This window comes from Amblyomma maculatum, chromosome 3 (assembly GCF_055883805.1).
Source record: "Amblyomma maculatum isolate TAMU_Amacu chromosome 3, ASM5588380v1, whole genome shotgun sequence".
Taxonomy (NCBI): Eukaryota; Metazoa; Arthropoda; class Arachnida; order Ixodida; family Ixodidae; genus Amblyomma; species Amblyomma maculatum.
In genome coordinates this window covers 28,360,184-28,377,593 of record NC_139346.1, presented here as the reverse complement: position 1 = coordinate 28,377,593, position 17,410 = coordinate 28,360,184, and the positions used below count along the sequence as shown (strand labels likewise).

The window sequence follows — 17,410 nt, the reverse complement described above, 5'->3', positions numbered from 1 at the left end:
GTTACTAGTGCCATGCCCGACACACGAGCAGTGGGAGGCGGCCCTGACCAGCGACAACCTGGACCAGCAAGCCTGGATTATCCAGCTAGTCCGCAAGTCAGCTGCTGCCAGCGGAGCCCTGGACTAGGGGCACCGAGCACCCAGCTCCTGTGAATTCTTACTGATTATTATGCTCATTAAAAGTTCTCTCTCTCTCTCTCTCGCTACACTGAAACATCACCGTTACCATCTGCCTCCGCAAGAGACATCGCTTTGTTCATTCTCAACAACTTGATTCTTCGCCACGGGACTCCGAAGGAACTGCTCAGTGACCGCGGACGCGTTTTCTTGTCCGACACTCTCGAGGCCCTACTGAAAGAATGCCGCATCATTCATCGCACCGCTACTTCTTACCACCCTCAGACGAATGGCCTGACAGAACGCTTCAACCGTACTCTGAGTGACATGCTGGCCATGTACAGGCGCCCAAATCTTTAACTGGCGTGCGCGAGCGGCGACTTTTCTGTGCGTCAGCGCCCTATGACGGAGCGAAGTTGGAAACAGGATGAGGCTAAGCGCATGCTCACAAAGCACGCTCAGCTGGACGCGTCGTCTGCCAGGTTGTTCCGTCCAGCTGAGAGTGCTTTGTGAGCATGCGCTTAGCCTCATCCTGTTTCCAACTTCGCTCCGTCATATGGCGCTGACGCACAGAAAAGTCGCCGCTCGCGCACGCCAGTTAAAGATTTGGGCGCCTGTACGTCAACGACGCTCATTCCAACTGGGACCACGTTCTTCCCTTCGTAACCTACGCGTACAACACTGCGATACAGATCACCACTGGATTCTCTCCCTTCTTTCTTCTTTACGGGCGCGAGCCAACCTGCACAATGGACGCGCTTTTTCCCTACCGCCCTGATGTTTCTGAATCGACGCCACTCTCGAACGCCGCCCATGTACGCAGAAGAATGCCGTCAGCTCGCTCGTTCGCTTACAAAGGAAAACCGTGGCAACAAAAACACCATCGTGACACTGGCAAGGCGCTTTCATATGCACCCAACTCTCTGGTGTGGCTCTGGGTTCCTGCCACAACCGCCGGCCTAAGAAGCTTCTTGCTCGGTATCACGGTCCATACCGAGCCCTTCAGAAAACATCTCCTGTCAACTACGTAGCTGAGCCCGTTACGCCCTCTGCGGACTTGCGTCGCCGTGGACGCGAAATAGTTCATGTGGACCGAATCAAGCCCTACTACGATCCGTCTGTCCTTTCGGCTCCATGAGTCGCCAGGATGGCTCCATCTCTGCCCGGGAGGGGAACTGTAGTGCGACATGCGTCGCGTGCTGCCGCTTTCAAGGATGATCGCTGGTCGCTGCCTTGCTCATTCGCCACGCCTGACGCTCCGCTGCGAGTTCCTCCTGAGCGGCTGGATCCATCTGGGTTTACCGAATAAACACACCCCTACAATATGTGCTTATAGCATCTGGAATAAACATTTTTTATCAGTTCAGCGCTCTTTTGTCCCTTTCTTACCTTGGCCTTGTGCCGTTACGCTGCTTCACTAGATAACAGGTCAGGGGCGGTTGTGAGCAAGACGACGGCGCTGCCACACTTGTTTCTCAACGTTAACCAGTGAATTTCGCATAACACGAACGCGTTCTCCGAGGTAATGCGTGGCTTCGAAGCCAAATTGTCATAATGTAGCTATAATTATACTGTAGCCTTGTACAGTGCAACGGCAACACGCAAAAGCCACATGTGTGCCGACCGCTCCACGCTTCCGCGCCGCGTGTAGCAGACGACGCGCCCGGAGCAAGAGCTGACGGCAGCGCCGCTAGTTCTCGCGACGGCCACCGTTGCGATCCATTTCCAGCCAGAATTATAGTGAACTAGAATAGGTGTAGTGGGGCGAGGGAAGCGCCGCGCCAGCGGAGCGCGTGAAGCAGGCGGCGCGGAAATCTCGGGCCACCGCGCGGCGGCGCTGCTGCGCCTTTCACTTGGCAGCCTCCTCATACTCCGGAGCTCGCTGCGATAGGCGGCGGCTTGTTACACGGGGAGTGCGCTCTGCCTTGGCGTGCTTTTTCAGTGTGTCGTCCCCTGTTATGCTGTTTAACATAGGCGTAATTCCCCAAATCCCATTGTCAGAAGACAATTCAGTGTACCCCGTGACTTTCTCCAGGAAACAGGTAGAGGCCATCCACTGACCGTACGAGAAACGGAACACTTTGTGCGGCAATCTTAGCACGTGCACGCATCTGCGTAGGGTACGCGCGCTGGTTTCAACAAGATCGTTGTGGGCAAGCCTTTTTCCGTACGTTAATTCATATGCGTCTTGATTTCATCTCTGCTGCGCTGAGCAGCCCATGAAATTACGAGATGAGCAAACCTCGGCGGAGAAACTATTGTTTTGCTCCTGGATGTAGGACCGGCTACAGTGGAGTGAAGGATACTCCGAAGTTATCATTATTCGGGGTTCCTGAAGACGAAGCAAGGCGCCGCACATGGCAGCGCAACTTGCACCGTGCGGACAAGCCCCTGGAAATGACGGATGCCGTGTGTGAGCTGCATTTTGAAGAGAAGTATATATTAAGAGACTATGTGCATATCATCAACGGCAAAGAGGTGCGCATACCACGTGGCAAGCCATCTCTTTCACCAGATGCAGAACCAACAATTCTGCCCAACCTTCCCGCGTATCTCTCCAAAAAGCCTTCGCGCGAGAGGCCAACAAGAAAAAGAACGTCTTCGCAAGTGCCTAGCGACCTGTCGGCCAAGAGGCAATGCACACAAGGGGATATATCACCGATTACTACGTCCCAGAATGACGAAACAGCGGAGTTATGTGAGCCTCGCGAGAGTTATGCGTTTCAGCTAAGCGAAGTCCCTAAACCATCTGAGCTCTGGGCACTGCACAAGCTTTGGAACTACGATGGTGTTGCTTTCGTCCACGGCTCCCTCAACTGTGAAACACACGCTATCAGCATAGAGAAACCTGTGTTCATGAACTATGGAGACAGCCCAAGTACAGTGCTTTGCCGCACGTTTGTTCGCAAGACAATGATTTCCGAAAAGGTTTTAAGCTCACTGAGCGAAGGGGAGCAAGTGCTACAAGAAGCAGATTATTTGCAAATTTGTAAAGGCGTGGGTAGATCAGAAGAGTTGGTCGGTGTGCCGCTCACAGAAAGACTCAAGCAGCAGATATGGGATGTAGATGGCCTTCTTGTGAGCACCAAATGCAACGGAACTGTACATGACAAAGGTACCCAAGCATCCTTGGCCGACCATTTACGTGTGGCCGACGTTCGGAAAATGGTCGGCAGCCTACTTAGTCGGCTAGTAAACCACGGCAAGCGGTCGGCCCGGAGGTAGCCGCCAGCCATTTCGGCAAGTAGTTCGCAGCGGGCTTTGGCCCGACTTTTTGGGCGGACTAAATACCGGGCACGGCGCCAGGTTAATGGCAAGAGTGCGGCAATGCGTCGGCCCGACTGTTGAGGCAGTACATTGAAAAAACGTTATGAAGAGCACGACTGCTACTTTTTTTATATTTGCCTGTTACTTGGCTTTGGTTTTTCGCGATGTTATGTAATTTGCGCTTAGTATGGAACAAAATGATACATGCTATTTAGTGGAAATGTTTTGTTACATTAATTAATGCTATTGTTTGTTTAACTTGTCGCTCACATTTTTAGTGAACCTTATAGCTGTTAGTAAAATTATTTACCGAGTTCTGATAAACAGCAAGCCACAAGGTGACCGCGATTTCATGTGTAGATCATGTCATTATACTGTTTGCTTATTACGAAGCGCAGCTGTAGGTGATGTAACATCAGTTATATTTTGGCGCACAAGCTCCCGTACACCCCATTTAGCCCGTATCACTCATTGAAATTCGTCCGCTATATGGCAGGGCACTTGAGTAGACGCAACTTCGCATTGTAAGGGAGGAGAAGGCTATTGTGCAAAATAAAAGAAGCGGACAGAAGAGAAAAAGCACACGGGGGCAGAAATTATGCGTAGGGCACTGGCAAGCCTTGGCCGCGGCGAACGCTCCGGCAGGCAAGCAAAGAGATTAGAGAGTTTTAGAATAGGGGGCCCCAAGCTTTGGGGCCCCCAAGGAGCTTGGGGCGTCGAAATGCGCATGCGCAGAACGTAAGGCGCGCTTGGGGTCTTGGGTTAACGCTTGGGGCGGCCCCTATTTTTCCAAAATAGCGTTCGCCCCAAGCCGCCGTTGGGTCGCTTGGGTTACGGCAACATGGCGGCGCTCGGCCAAGCGGCGGCCGCTCGCTTCGGCACACATTCGTCGTCACCGCTCAATGGTGTCACGCGTTCATGGCAAACGAAAGGCCAACGAAGCTTATGCTATGTCTCATGATGCCCGCACAACCAAATTTTAGCGATAAAACGCCCTATATTTTCTGATTGCTTCCGGATTTACCGAGCTGCTAGGCCTAGCGAGTTCGCCTCGTTTGGTTGCCATGGGGACCAGACGGCGGAAAGCGCGGAAGGTTCAAATGAGTTTTCCCGGCCTCGGCCTGGATTGACAATTGGCCGATTTCGTCTTGTATGACAAAAACAGTTTATATAACTGGTAGTTTCAATATATTTTTGTGCAATAGTAGCACTTTCTGATGAACAAAATAGCGTTGTTGGCTCTTATATATTTAAATGCTTTTTCTTGGTTTACCGTCGTGGCGCTGCAATCGACGAACGCAAGCCCGGCTCCGCTGCGTCGGGAAAACCCCTATTCTAAAACTCGCCGCTCGACTGGCACGTTGCGCCGCCGCACGCTATTTTCTTGGGGGCCCCAAGCCTTGGGTCCCCCTATTCTAAAACTCCATACAAATTCTAAAAACACTACTTCGCAGCAGGAGAAGCGAAATGCGTACACGGAGGGAGACCCGGACGAAACACACCGACCTCACGCTCGGACGTTTCGAAGGAAGGGCGGAAAAGAGGGGGGAAATTGTGGGAAGGGCGGGGCAATTGTGCCACCCCCGCAGCTCGAAAGTTGGTAGCGAGCGTTCCTGACTGGGCGAGAGAAGATATGTGTACACGCAGACTTTGAAGAGAGCATGCAGTTTTGTGGTATTTGTATACTATTTTTGAAGCTCTTTTCGAACAAGTTGTCTTACGATCAAATACATGAAGAAAAAAAACGAAGAAAAATGATTATTGTCCAGGTTATTAATCGCATACTTTTTTTCTCAAAAGAGTCTGGTAAAGCTAAGAGCCGCGAGAAAACGGGCCAGCGTCCTTGTCATTTGGTTTTGTTTCTTTGCGTGTGGCCCATTCATCCTCTTTTACGACCTGCCGGGGTGGGACGGGCGGCTCTTTTCATTTTTTTTTTTTTTCGGAAGTCGGAGGGGAGCATTTTCGCAGCGAGCGGTCCGATTCTACAATGGACCGGAAACTAACCCCCTCTCCTCCCCCGCTTCTTGTCAACAGTTCTTGGAAGACTCGGCAGCTTGTGCCCGTGGGTGCGTGCTTTCAAGTTCGTTGCAGAAGAGCCCGCGAGGACGCTGTACGTGCGAACGAAATGTTGGAAATGTAAGCGCGTTTTCCAAAGTTGCGCGTTATTAGCAAAATTACAAGACAGTCAACTTTGTTACCTTCAATAACTAGGCGCTGGACAACCAGACCACTTTTTCATTCGCATTTATATATTGTCAGGACAAGTTATTGTAGTATTTTTCACCGCTGTATCCTTTCAGTAACTCCGCCAAGCCATCCTGAAGTAACGCGCTCCTCCGGCGCGTTTGGACACAAAAAATCGAAGATGCTCTGCTTTTCCTGTTTTTTTTTTTCTTTTTTCTTTTTGCTCAAATAATGGGAGTGTGGTTTCATAAGAACGAAACAGTTGTTTTTTATTTATTTTATTAGTATTTCGCTTTTGTTTTATGATTGTTTTGAATTAGTATGGCTTCTATATTTTCTTGCTTGTTACTGTCCACTCCTGGTCCGCGAGAGACATATTTTCTCAACGCATCCTGCATATCAATATGAGTTTGAGACCCCTATGTTATACAGAGTGATTGAAAATTAAGAATATTTATTGAGAGCTAGACGAGGTACGCGCAATAAAAGGAGCTAATTGAAAAGAATTCTTTCCTGAAGCAGCTGCCGCAATTTCGGGTTTTTGTTGTGGCTTGCAGACTAATAATATGGAGAACTTTTAGTTTTAAGGCGTGAACATGTATCGGAAGTGATTAAAGCGAATTATCTGTCGTACGTACTAAGCCGAGAGATCACTTGTAGAATAGCCCTGCATATGGAAGGAATGCTGCATAGGTCCAGAAGACTTCTGCTTGAAAAGTACCGGGATAAGAAAGTAGAAACGATCATGACGTCATAGGCGTGAACTTCAACCATTTGCATAGCAGGGAACCAAAGAAATCTTATTGATAAAAATGGAAATAGCAAAGCACACTGGGACAATAAATAATGTTTCAGTAAAACAGCAAAGACTACCGAACATATAAGGTAGCGGCAAGAAATATATAATGCAGCGGGTTTCTGGTCACACGTTGTATATCAATAATGCGCAGCTGCAACAGGAATCCCTCGGGAGCTCTGACCTCCTAACAAATTTCCAGACAGTCGATTGCTCGATATTTGTGCTCACACATATACGCGTGAGCCGCAGGCTTGCGTCTTTCAAGACAAGAACCGAGCTCAAATCACTTCGATGTACAAGTGACCTTCCTGAGGTGGATGTGCCGCGTCAACAACCACCGGATAAAGCTTTGCTCTCCAAGAGCTAACAGCTGGCTATATCTAGGTGAGACGCACTAGCATGGGGAACAGTAGACAACGGGGTCACCGAAAGAATACGATCGACCGCGTTCCTGTTCTGCCAAATGATCAATCCCACGGACTTCACTACACGTTGTTCGAACGCTTCGCGCGGCCTTCCACTGTGCGACGAAAAAGCTCACGGCGCTAGGCAACGGAATGTCCAAGCTGCGACGCAGTCCTTAAGGACACATGTGTGAGACTCGACCTGACCAAAGTTGATACAGTGCGGATCAATATGCCATCTGTAAAGCCTGTCTTAATTTGGTGGGGATCCAATACGCCACTCTCAGTGCGCCACCGAAAGTATCTTACAGCATGCGGGAGATTGCGTGCAACAGGCGTCTCCCACTTCGCATACCTTTGACACATATGTATAGGGGCGCATAATAGCAGAGCGCTTCGCAGAGATTAGATACTGCTATGGCTATCCATGCTCCGTCTACAAACATCTCTAACTATGCGAACACGTGCGCCTGTTTCCCCTGACCATGCACTACAAACATCTGCCTTCTACTTCAAAGCCAGTATAAAAGTTAAGGCCGCCCAACGTAACCTATGTGATCCACTAACTCGGATGCCCAATAGCGCACAACAAAGGGCTTAATGAAGACAAGGCGGAACCCAGATAGGCGCCACCACCTAGCTATAGTGAAAATATAATCAAAGTAGATTGACTTTGCAAGAGCCACAAGAAAACACGTGCTAAGCCATGCAGGGTCGTATCATTGGGAGGCTGGATCAATAAACAATCAAGAACACAGATGTGGGAAAGTTGGCCCCTGTGTGCACTAGGCTTTATCAGAAGTTTCGCGCATACGTTAATTAGCTATAACTTTAGGATGAACAAGATGTCCGAGATTATGGAGTTAATAGTCTATCCCGACATCGGCACGAAGCCGTGTGTGACGCATGCACGTACGCACGCACGCACTTACGCACGTCTGCAGTCGCACAGAGTATATTGTTCCACGACCTTACACATTGGTACGATGGAATAGTTAATAATAATTGAAAGAAGGAAATAAAAATTAGGGGGACGCTCAAGCTTCCCCTTAACATTCGACGGGATACAACGCCTTCTCATCCTTCTCTCTATCTCTCTATTTCGGTGGACAACCGCAGTTAATTGTAAATTGGTTATAGGAAAGTAAAGGCGCAGCATCTGTCACAGATCCCGGTGGGAACTTGGACCGCATCTCCATATTTACTACCACATTCCGAACATTTCAGACAAAACTCGACGATACTCAAGCGAAAACCGGGTTAGCGAGGTGGCTTTTGGACCAAATGAGCTGTAACGCTTCGCATATATACATATATGCTGCACTCTCGATAGACGAAACTCGGGTATATTGCCGACATGATGATAAATGGAACAGCTTGGGACAAATATTTGCCCGCCTCAGTTAAAACACGGGGATTAGGAAAGCTTTATTCCTGATATATCAATATGCCGAGACCGACTGTCTTTATCCAGAACACAAATGTGGTCCTGATAGCTTTCAAATAAAAATGAAAGGCACGCAAAGAGCCGATCGCCCGGACGATTCGCCTGTCGAACGTAACTTCCTGCGAACACAAGCATTGTGCAAGAAGTAACCTTTGATTCTCTTGAGAAAATTCAAAGGAATTGCGTTTTGAGAATCCCGCGCAACATGACGAGGATCGATCGGCTCCTGCACCGGTGGCGGTCTACATTGTGTTAAATTCTTCAACGTCAGCCTCACACGCAGAAATATGGTATGAAATGCCAGAATATATATAAAGTTCCTCGAATCCCCTTTTCCCCACCCGCGTATTCACTGCTGCTATAATATATCATTAAATAACATTGTGCATATCAAAGTAAAGTATCCTGCAATACCGCAGGTTTCCCCTCTACGTTCCATGAGGCAGTCGGCTTAGCAGGAGAAAAGTGGAAAATTCGTATCATTGAAACAGCTATTTTTATGCAACATTGAGTTATACCGCGTGCATGATATATATTGACACTATATCATTTGAGCCTGCTGATAGAATTATACGTTGCGCAACAGAAGGTGAAATTAACTGTTATTTGTACATATTTTGAAATAAAGCTTTAACCGCGCGCTAATTGAGCCGCGGCGGGTATGGTACACTCTGTAGTTGATCGCGAGTTGTCATGAACTTATGCTTGAATTTGTGAACAGGTAGGCGCTGATTGTCTGTTTGAAGCATACTTAGTATTAAGTGCCTAAGATTTGCGCGGTAACTGCAATGAACCTACGAATGTAATTGCCCTTTTTTTATGGTTAAATGGTAACCTCTGAATTTAAACAACCTCATCATAAAGTTAACCTATAACATAACCCTAAGCAAACCCACGGTAAACCGAAGAGATTACGTGCCTTTAAGGTTTATATGTTAACCGTCAATTACTTTTGCCAGTGCCCTCGAAACCTATCAATCCTGAACGCCCTTAAATTTGTTTCGCAGCCTCCGTGAGTTTACATTTCGTACGGGGTCAAGAAAAGAGGCGGTGAGCTTTTATGAGCTTTCATCCGGATCCGGTGCACTTTGCCCTGCGACCTTCTACTGATTTTCATGCATCCCTAAAACAAATGGACAAAATATATTTTTGTCAGAAACTTGCAGCAGTTACTATGTGGTTCAATCGGTATTTACCAGCTTGAGCTCGAGGTCACGGGCTTTAGTCGAGCTGCAGAAGCCGCATTATGATGGAAACTAAACGCGAAAACGGAAATGTGGTTTGCGATTAATATGACAGCTCGAGGGGCTCTAAATAACCCACGTACTGCTTCGGGAAGTATAAATCCGCATGGACTATGTAATCTCTGCAAAAGCACTCATAATATGCAGTGTTCTGCAACTTATCTTGGAAAATTTTCCAAGACGGTTCCGATAAAGTTGCTGAACACTATATACGTAGCTAGGTCTTGCTATTTTGGCTAAATGAAGCTGCAGGTGTTCTACTGCCCCACACTTGGTTTATGTGGAAGATATTCGGTTAAAAGAACATTACATACATTCACTCCAAGCCATATTTTTTTCATGCAAAGAACTACAGCTGCTGGTATCAAGACGAGGGCTCTACAGAAGCCGCAGAAAAAAGAAAAGAAAAGAAGCTATCTCGACGCTTCTTGAACGACGAGGGAGGGGGGGGGGGGGGGGGCGTGAAGAAGAAAGAAAACTGCTTCTCGCTGCGCGGGACCCCCTGCCCGCCATCGGTCCATCTCTTCTCCCTGCGGCAAAGCGGAAAGAACCACGGGGAGGCGAAAGGCATCGAGGCATCCTACCGCGGGGGGCGACAGGAATGCCGAAGCAGAGAGAAATAGCGGCGAAAAAAAAAAAAAAAAAAAGAATTGCATGCACCGCACACAGGGAGATTCTAGCTGCTTTTGCAGATTCTCTCCGCCCCCGCCTCCTCCCTTCGTGAGGTCACGTGGCCAAATGGCGGGAAAACACATCCCGCGCGAGCTAAGATGCGCGGCGCCACTCAGTCGACGGCCAGCCTCCGTGTGGGCGCGATGCCTACTGCCTAATTTTATCGTCCGCTTTTATTTCGCGCAAATTCAATCTGTCTCAACCTCCTGCAGCAGTCAGCGTTTGAAAAGAACAGCCCATATATGCAGCTGATGATTGCAGCCGCTCTGTACAGATTCTTCGTGCCGAAGTTCACCAAAACATGCGTAAGTACATGATCTTTTGGTCTTGATCAGAGGAGCTTTTTGCTAGATTCGATATTATACTGAACATAATAATGCATTGTTTTGGAGCATATGTTCGTCTTGTTATATACTCCTTGCATCTTTCTTCACATATATATATATATATATATATATATATATATATATATATATATATATATAATTGGTGTGGGCGCTGATCGCGCAGGAAGACTTGCTGAGCCGTTTGGAAACAAGGCTGCGGCTGGCTGCGGTGGCAGGATTGGCTCATTTTGCTCAATGCAATAAAAAGCTGCGCTAATCAGACACGGACGAAGGAAAGGTAGGACGCACACAAACGCGTTTGTGTGCGTCCTACCTTTCCTTCGTCCGTGTCTGATTAGCGCAGCTTTTTATTGCATTGAACTATGAACCAACTAGCCCGACAAATTTTACTCATTTTGCTGCAGTCTGGGTCCTTGGGCATCTCCTGCTCCAAAATGCTCGCCTTTTAATATGGAGGGACACTCACTATACCGATCAGGTAAGTCCAATTAGCACATATTTTGTTCGATACGACAATATACTGCAACTGTTTCTGGAGCGCGTATATATATGCGCATCTTGTTACTACGTATTTTTTTTTTTTTTTTAATAATCGATGTGTGCGCATTTCGCTCTGATTGCGCAGGAGGACGTGCTGAGCCGACTTGGAAACGATGCTGCGGCGGTGGAATTAGCTCTTTTCGCTGCAGTCCGAGGTCCGATCTCCTCTGCCCCAAAACGCCCGTCTTTCACTTCTTCATATCGAAGTGCATGCACTGACATATATACCGATCAGGTAAGTCAAATTAGCGTTGATTTTCCTCTATACGATAATGTACTGCAACTAATTATATATTGTCTTGAGACTTATGCGCATCTTGTTACTGTAAATGCATATTTTGTAATTGGTATGCGCGCCTTGCGCTGATCGTACAGGGAGGCGATATCAGCTGATCTGAAAACTGGCTTCGACAGTGGAAGCTCGTTTCGCCGAAGCCCGAAGTCCTTGGTCTCCTCTACACTAAAACGCTGGCCTTTCACTTCTTTATGGCGGTGCACTTGCCGGACAGGTATTAGCGCTGATTTTGTTCGGAAAATTCGATTATTCGACTCACATCGATGGGACGCATGCAACCCAGTTAAATGTCAAATGCTATCACTGATATAAACATTGCAGCACCCCTCGCCATAGGAGCGATCAGAAGCTGTACAAGCACCATCTCTGCTGCCAAGCAAGCTCGTGCCAGGACTGAGTACAAGATTTATGCCGTGTTTATTATTATTATTATTATTATTATTATTATTATTATTATTATTATTATTATTATTTGCTGCTGTAATGATGTCTATACGTGAAAATTGAGTGATGCGGTATGCTGGCAAGGTAAGTGAGCCAGTGCGTTCATTTTGTGGATTTTGGAATTATATATGTGATGCACACAGATCTGAGCCGTTTCACATGGATTTTGCTCTGTGCGCTTGCTCTCTGGGCAAGCAGTTGTATTTTCATCGTGCGGATTATTTCCTGATGCTTACATGCTCATGAGGTGTTCAGCTCACTTGTTTCAAGCTTTAAAAATTTACAAGGGTTCTATAAGCTTCTAAGAGTTGGGCTGTCTAAATAGCCGTCTTTGCTGATGAGACAATTTTTAAAATAATGCTCCGTTGTTAAATAACGAAAATAAATCAGATGACGTATCGTTAAATATCCGGTCGCTTTTGCTGTAAAAGTTCCATCTAGTTTGAGAAAATTAAGCTGTATTCTACGGAATAAACGTATTGTAGGTTTCATGTAAATATCGCGGCAAGTGTTTGTTCTGCCGTGTTGGAATCCCTCATACGCGCTCTATGACAAGTGCGGACACTTGGTTTTGCTAGAATTATTAAATTGCAGCATTAACATGCAAGAACGCGCTTCGGGAGGATAAGGTTTGAGTGCGTTACGGTTGCAAATTGCTACGTCATGACTCCAGCAAAACGAAGTGATCGCGCCTTTCTCGCGGATTCACGGATCCTGATTACCTATTGCGGCTTTGTGCTAATGCGTTTTCAGTAGGGTCGCATGAAGTCAAGCGCATAAAATATATTGATGTGATAGTGCAGTTGGTGGCATTGAGCAGACATTATTTTTTCTACCTTTCCACCCTCTATTTGCCTGCAATGTAAGAGTCTAGGCGAAAAGGAAATATTTAATTAAAACACTTGTCTTCGTACAGCTGACCAAGATGGAACCTGCCGCAGATCCGACCAGTCGCAGACATCAAGTGATCGACAGGCTGCCAAAAGAAGGAGACCAAGCCTCAAGCACATCTTCCACATGTGGCACACGCGTATATCCACGCTTATTAAAAAGCAAATCGCGAGCTTTTTCTGAACGCTGTTGACAAATAAATTTTTCACCATATACTGTAGCTTTTATTTCTTCATGGCATCAGAAAAGCTACTGCTTTTCTTGATGCATTTGTATATGCTACCCCGTTAAATATGCATGGGCCACGATATATTAATTGCATGGCATGATACCTGCACGAGGGGTGATGCCGGCCACTAACCGGCGTCGGGAAGCAACCGGCCGACGTACGGTCTTTCGTCAGCAAAATGCTAGGGCAGACGAGCGGCCGACCATTCAGTAACGCTGGCAGACGGCAGGCCCACGTGCGGCAGGTGGTCGGTCACGTCGGGCCAAAAGGTCGGGCCGTAGGCGATTGCCGAAAATCGGCCGACGTTAGGTCAGTGTCAATCCCCGACGCCGGCCCTCATTCGGGTGCCGAAGGTCGGCCGGCCACTTTTTGGTCGGCGAGAAAGGTCGGCCGTACCTTTTGCCACACACTTTTTTTTGCTTGGGTGAGCCCTTGCGTCAATGCACATTTTTTACTGGTCTAGCCAAATTCTTAATGAGCAACAGAGTTTAACTGATGCATATGTTAAAAAATTAGTTAATGAGGTTTAAAGTCAATATGGTTTATCTGTTTGTTGATATAAACAAACGCAGGTGTCACAATGTCAAGCAGTTATCGCTGTATCTAGAAAAGCCTATTTTTGAAAATTCTGGTTCACCTTCGCTGAAGTAGCCTTTACAGTTCATTGATATGATCTTATTGCATGTGCGGCATATCGCACTATTGCAGCTGCATGCCATTAAAATACAATAGAAGGATCAACTTAAAAAAAGCAATTGATAGCGGCCGGTGTTGCCAAGCAACGCGTAGAAATATATTTTTCTCTTGAATCTATCTACAGGCTCAACATGCATTCCATGCAAGTACCTGCGGAAGGCCCTATTGACACGAAAAAGCCATTTGAAGCGGAGGGTACAAAAGTGCACAGCTGCCACAAAGACCACAAAATTTCGACTTCTGAGCCAGAAAAATCGCCGCATTTCAACCAAGCTTCAAGGTCTAACAGCACGCCTGGAGGAAATGAGGGCCAAGAATGCAGTGATCGAAGAAGATGTGCTTGAGAAAAGCATCAGTTGCCTTCCACGAAAACAGCAGGCTAGTGTGCGGCAATGTTTTCAAGCAACAAAAACGTCAAGCAGGAGGGGTATGCGCTACAACCAGGAATGGATCCTAGAGTGCATTCTGATGAAGCTCAAAAGTCCCCGTTTGTACGAACACATACGAAAGCATGATATCCTTGTGCTACCAAGCAAGACTGCTATAAAAAAATATATGAGGTCATACCGGTCATCGTTGGGCTTTAGTGCGACGACAATGAATATTCTAAAGAAGAAGACATCGAGCATGTCAAATTTCCAAAGGCATGGGGGTCTACTAGTCGACGAGATCAAGCTGTCTGAGCACTTCAGCGTGACCTCGTCAGGAGAAGTTCAAGGCTTCGTCGACCTTGGTACTTTTACAAAACCACAGGATAAACACCAACCGTGCGATCATGGTATGGTAAGTATGTTTGTGCCCCTTGTAGGAAAATGGAGCCAAATTGTCGGTGTCTTCGCGACAAAAGGAAATGTAAAGGGCGATATTTTATTGAAGATGTTGATCGAAGCTGTTATTATTGTTGAGAACGCCGGACTTTTCGTAGATTACATAACGTGCGATGGGGCGGCCTGGAACCGAAAAATGTGGAGGCTTGCAGGGGTTGGTGCATCAGCAAAGAGTGTTACGTGCAAAGTGGATCATCCCGTTGACAGAGAGAGGAAGTTGCATTTCGTTTCGGACTTCCCTCATCTGATTAAGTGCTTACGAAATGGACTCCAGAGGGCTGACTTTATCGCCCCTGAAGGAAAGGTAATTCGGCACACTTGAAACTACGTATCGCTGTTTGTAATTGAGGAAAACTGCAATGTTGTTTTTGCATTTCTCTAGGTTTCAATGTGGCCTGTTCGAGAAGCATTCCGACGCGACTGCAGCGTGCGGACACTGAAAGTCATGCCTGGACTCACTGAAGCGCATACAGATCCCAACTGTTTTGAGAAAATGAGGGTTTCGTACGCCTTCCAACTTTTCGGGACAAACGTCCTGAGAGGAATGGCATTTTACAAGAAAGATATTGAAAGGAAATGCGGCTCCATCGAAGCTACGCAAGAATTCTTCACGTGAGATATACTATCCCAAGCAAAAAAAAGTGTGTGGCAAAAGACAGGGCCGACCTTTCTCGCCGACCAAAAAGTGGCCGGCCGACCTTCGGCACCCGAATGAGGGCCGGCGTCGGGGATTGACACTGACCTAACGTTGGCCGATTTTAGGCAATCGACTACGGCCCGACCTTTTGGCCCGACGTGACCGACCACCTGCCGCACGTGGGCCTGCCGTCTGCCAGCGTTACTGAATGGTCGGCCGCTCGTCTGCCCTAGCATTTTGCTGACGAAAGACCGTACGTCGGCCGGTTGCTTCCCGACGCCGGTTAGTGGCCGGCATCGCCCCTCGTGCAGGTATCATGCCATGCATTTAATATATCGTGGGCCATGCATATATAACGGGGTAGCACATACAAATGCATCAAGAAAAGCAGTAGCTTTTCTGATGCCATGAAGAAACAAAAGCTGCAGTATTTGGTGAAAAATTTATTTGTCAACAGCGTTCAGAAAAAGCTCGCGATTTGCTTTTTAATAAGCGTGGATATATGACTGCGCGTGTGCCACATATGGAAGATGGGCTTGAGGCTTGGTCTCCTTCTTTTGGCAGCCTGTCGATCACTTGATGTCTGCGACTGGTCGGATCTGCGGCAGGTTCCATCTTGGTCAGCTGTACGAAGACAAGTGTTTTAATTAAATATTTCCTTTTCGCCTAGACTTTTACATTGCAGGCAAATATAGGGTGAAAGGTAGAAAACATAATGTCTGCTCACTGCCACCAACTGCACTATCACATCAATATATTTTATGCGCTTGACTTCATGCGACCCTACTGAAAACGCATTAGCGCAAAGCCGCAATACGTAATCAGGATCCGTGAATCCGCGAGAAAGGCGCGATCACTTCGTTTTGCTGGAGTCATGATGTTGCAATTTGAAACCGTAGCGCAGTCAAACCTTATCCTCCCGAAGCGCGTTCTTGAATGCTAATGCTGCAATTTAATAATTCTAGCAAAACCAAGTGTCCGCGCTTGTCATAGAGCGCGTATGAGGGATTCCAACGCGGCTGAGCAAACAGTTTCCGCGATATTTACATGAAACCTACAATAAGTTTATTCCGTAGAATACAGCTTAATTTTCTCAAACTAGATGGAACTTTTACAGCAAAAGCGACCGGATATTTAACGATAAGTCATCTTATTTATTTTCGTTATTTAACAACCGAGCATTATTTTAAAAATTTTCTCATCAGCCAAGACGGCTATTTAGACAGCCCAACTCCTAGAAGCTTATAAAACCCGTTGTAAATTTTTAAAGCTTGAAACAGGTTAGCTGAACACCTCATGAGCATGTAAGCACCAGGAAATAATCCGCACGATGAAAATACAACTGCTTGCCCAGAAAGCAGGCGCACAGAGCAAAATCAATGTGAAACAGCTCAGATCTGTGTGCATCACATATGATTCCAAAATCCACAATACGAACGCACTGGCTCACTTACCTTGCCAGCATACCGCATCACTCAATCATCAATTTTCACGTATAGACATCATTACAGCAGCAAAATAATAATAATAATAATAATAAACACGGCATAAACCTTGTACTCAGTCCTGGCACGAGCTTGCTTGGCAGCAGCGATGATGCTTGTACAGCTTCTGATCGCTCCTATGGCGAGGGGTGCTGCAATATTTATATCAGTGATAGCATTTGACATTTAACTGGGTTGCATGCGTCCCATCGATGTGAGTCGGATAATCGAATTTTCCGAACAAAATCAGCGCTAATACCTGTCCGGCAAGTGCACCGCCATAAAGAAGTGAAAGGCCAGCGTTTTAGTGTAGAGGAGACCAAGGACTTCGGGCTTCGGCGAAACGAGCTTCCACTGTCGCAGCCAGTTTCCAGATCAGCTGATATCGCCTCCCTGCACGATCAGCGCAAGGCGCGCACACCAATTACAAAATATGCATTTAGAGTAACAAGATGCGCATAAGTCTCAAAACAATACATAATTAGTTGCAGTTCATTATCGTATAGAAGAAAATCAGCGCTAATTTGACTTACCTGATGGGTATACATGTCAGTGCATGCACTTCGATATGAAGAAGTGAAAGACGGGCGTTTTTGGGCAGAGGAGATCGGACCTCGGACTGCAGCGAAAAGAGCTAATTCCACCGCCACAGCATCGTTTCCAAGTCGGCTCAGCACGTTTTCCTGCGCAATCAGAGCGAAATGCGCACACATCGATTATATATATATAAAAAAAAATGCACGCAGTAACAAGATGCGCATATATATACGCGCTCCAGAAACAGTGGCAGTATATTGTCGTATCGAACAAAATATGTGATAATTGGACTTACCTGATCGGTATAGTGAGTGTCCCTCCATGTTAAAAGGCGAGCATTTTGGGGCAG

At 46.9% G+C, this 17,410-nt stretch overlaps 1 protein-coding gene and 1 long non-coding RNA gene across 2 annotated transcripts; one reads left to right on the top strand and one right to left on the bottom strand.

Annotated features, from left to right (window-relative positions):
• Nucleotides 1-2,514: 2,514 nt before the first annotated feature.
• Nucleotides 2,515-15,019, top strand: LOC146194409 (uncharacterized). The gene is made up of 3 exons (XM_084596551.1): nucleotides 2,515-3,232; nucleotides 13,701-14,707; nucleotides 14,786-15,019. The coding sequence occupies exons 1-3, from the start codon at nucleotides 2,515-2,517 to the stop codon at nucleotides 15,017-15,019; spliced, it is 1,959 nt and encodes a 652-aa protein (XP_084452677.1).
• A 451-nt stretch (nucleotides 15,020-15,470) lies between these two features.
• LOC146194408 (uncharacterized) lies at nucleotides 15,471-17,114 on the bottom strand. The gene is made up of 3 exons (XR_014705877.1): nucleotides 17,058-17,114; nucleotides 16,784-16,917; nucleotides 15,471-15,664 (listed from the first exon to the last, which is right to left on the bottom strand). It is a non-coding gene; the product is annotated as an uncharacterized LOC146194408 (long non-coding RNA).
• Between the last annotated feature and the right edge of the window lie 296 nt (nucleotides 17,115-17,410).